Consider the following 2,500-nt stretch of genomic DNA (forward strand, 5'->3'; position numbering starts at 1 on the left):
TTTGCATGAATACAATAAAAGTGAAACATGCATAAACATATGTATATGTGTGCGTTTGTACATTTCACTTTTACTGAATTCATAAAAATAGAAACGGAATATATTTCGAGTTTTAATGAGATTAATATTTAAAAATTTTGTCATAACTTCCTGTTTCGAAGAGATTGCTGATACCTAAACTGTAGCGTTATAATATTAATATTCTGTTCAACGCACTACGCGACCAAAAACGAAAGAGAACGGCTCCCACATAGAAAACGGCCAGGCGGAAAACGTTGCCTTGCTTTCCATGCAGGGGAGGCGCCCTGGGGATAGTGGATGAGAGGAGGGACGAACAGCTGACTCCCGCGAAGCCAGGCTGAAGGTTACTCAACACCTCTTCCCCACTACCTTGTTCATTCCCCCACCTCTTCCCCCTTCCCCCATCCCGTTCATCGGAGCTCCGCCCGTGGCCCCACCTGTGGTTTGTGAATCAGCTCTGGGATATAACTAAACGTGCGCCTGCGCTGAAGATTTAGTAGCTTGATCTGTGTCGCCCTCTGCGCCTTCCTCTCTCCTCCTGCTCTCCACCGCATCCTTGTCTAACATCCCTCGACGTTCCTTAGCTTCGCTTCTTCACGGCTTTCCTTTGTCCTACGACTCCTTTGCGAATACTAACAGAACGCAAAATCTAAAAGAAAATTTAAAAAAAAAAGCTGTGGACTGTCTCGATTAACTTATTAACACTACGACTATTGTTGATCGCTCGTCTCCTTATTTGAAAAAGATAAAAAATAAAAAACTATAATTAACTTCGATATTTTTAGAAGAATTTCAATACCAGTGTCAGTCACCGTGGTCCACCGAGATACTTTCAAAAAAGTTGAACCGCCTTTGTCTGAGTTTAAAACATAAACAGTTGTTGCGATTTTAAGCAGAAGGCAACCCGTCTGCAGTCGACAGACTAACTTCCGCTTCCAGTGTTATGAGAATCGTCCCAAACCTTGTAAACTACTGTTAGACACTTCCTGTGTTATCTGTGATATTAATACTGGTCTGATTCCCTTTGGACTGTCATCATCGCCTCCTTCTGCATCAGGCTACAGAATTATCACGTCTGAGAAAAAGGACAAAAAGTGTGTTTTTATGTCATTACCATCAAAGTGCAACAAACTTGACCTTTAGTCCATTTGATCGATCATCCGAAGTTTCAATCTTCAATCATTAAAGCAAAAATATAAAAAAAAAAGTTAGTGACAAGGAAGTACAACTCTATCTCCGAAAGTGCGAATTTTCGAACTACGAATAAAAATCCACGGCATAAGAACAAAGACTAGATAGAAGCAGCCTCAACGTGTGCTGTAGGAAGAAAATACCATAAAATATACCATTCCACTTCTTCAACATTCAGTCAGTCACCCGTGACGGAACCGACCTCAGGAAAAATACCCGCCCTTGGGCGTAGGAGCCACTGCCAGAACAGCTCGCGTTAAGAATCAAACAGTCTACGGTAGTTCGTTAAGAAGAAATTGAACCTGAAATTGTGCTTAGTGAGAAAACTTCATTGGACATTCCCTCTCATTCTATAAGAAGTGTGGCACCAGTAGACGATACATACACAGGGCACCTAAAAGGGTTTAGGTCAAAGTGAACTTATCCGAAGGATCTTAGGAATAGAAGCAAAGAACACAGCGATAAAGGACACTTACTGAGCCTACAAAAAGTTCGTGGGCATTCAAGTTACGACGTAGGTAACGTAGGACCTTCGAGATAAGGTGTCGCCCTGCACTGCCCTCCAAGAGAAGGGTCAATAAGAATCCTAGGGATAAGGTCCTAGAAAACTGCGTTAAAGAAAATTATATCAAAAGGATCTTCAGGATAAAGAAACTCAGAGCCTTACAGTAAGCGGAGGGACATCTAAGGATCGATCATCGGGATAAAATAAAAGTCCTACAGTCTTACGTTACGCCGAAGGATATCTTAGGACCCTCAGGATGCTGTCCCTACAGGAGCTTCGCGAATCGCTCAAATTGGCCGAGCAAATGGCTCGCCTGTCCCTGACGTCGGGGCAGGACCGCCAGGATGCCAATGCCCAGGACAAGGAGCAGAAGCAGGGGTCCGTTCCGTACGTGCCCCCGAAACAGCTACTTCTCTATCTCGTCAGGTAAGTGGGTCGTGGGGTTTTCTCATCTCCACCACAACCACCTCGGATCACGGTCTGTCGGCGTCTCCCGTCAGTCCATTTGCATTGATTGTTTCTGAAGGTCATTATTGTTTATAAAAGTAATTTGAATAACTGCACCTTTCGCCAGTTTGTTTTCAGTGATTATTTCTTCTAAAGGGCATTATTATTATTATTATTATTATTATTATTATTATTATTATTATTATTATTATTATTATTATTATTATTATTATTATTATTATATTAAAACACATTAATGTCTACATCTCTCTTCTGTTTATGTGCATTAATTATTGTTTCTGCAGGTCATTGTTGCTCTCAAAAGCGACTTTTGTT

At 41.5% G+C, this 2,500-nt stretch overlaps 2 protein-coding genes across 3 annotated transcripts in view; one reads left to right on the plus strand and one right to left on the minus strand.

Moving 5' to 3' along the window:
* LOC135198808 (vitamin D3 receptor B-like) overlaps positions 1-2,500 on the minus strand; it is an 89,772-nt gene that overhangs the window by 60,458 nt on the left and 26,814 nt on the right. The window lies entirely within an intron of this gene.
* Positions 515-2,500, plus strand: part of LOC135198809 (nocturnin-like) — a 95,142-nt gene continuing 93,156 nt past the window's right edge. Inside the window, exon 1 of the mRNA XM_064226768.1 lies at positions 515-2,143. Within this exon, the coding sequence (XP_064082838.1) occupies positions 1,974-2,143 (170 nt within the window). The 5' untranslated portion in view covers positions 515-1,973. The remainder of the gene's footprint in view (positions 2,144-2,500) is intronic.

The sequence above is a fragment of the Macrobrachium nipponense genome, chromosome 22 (genome assembly GCF_015104395.2).
Source record: "Macrobrachium nipponense isolate FS-2020 chromosome 22, ASM1510439v2, whole genome shotgun sequence".
NCBI classification, from domain to species: domain Eukaryota; kingdom Metazoa; phylum Arthropoda; class Malacostraca; order Decapoda; family Palaemonidae; genus Macrobrachium; species Macrobrachium nipponense.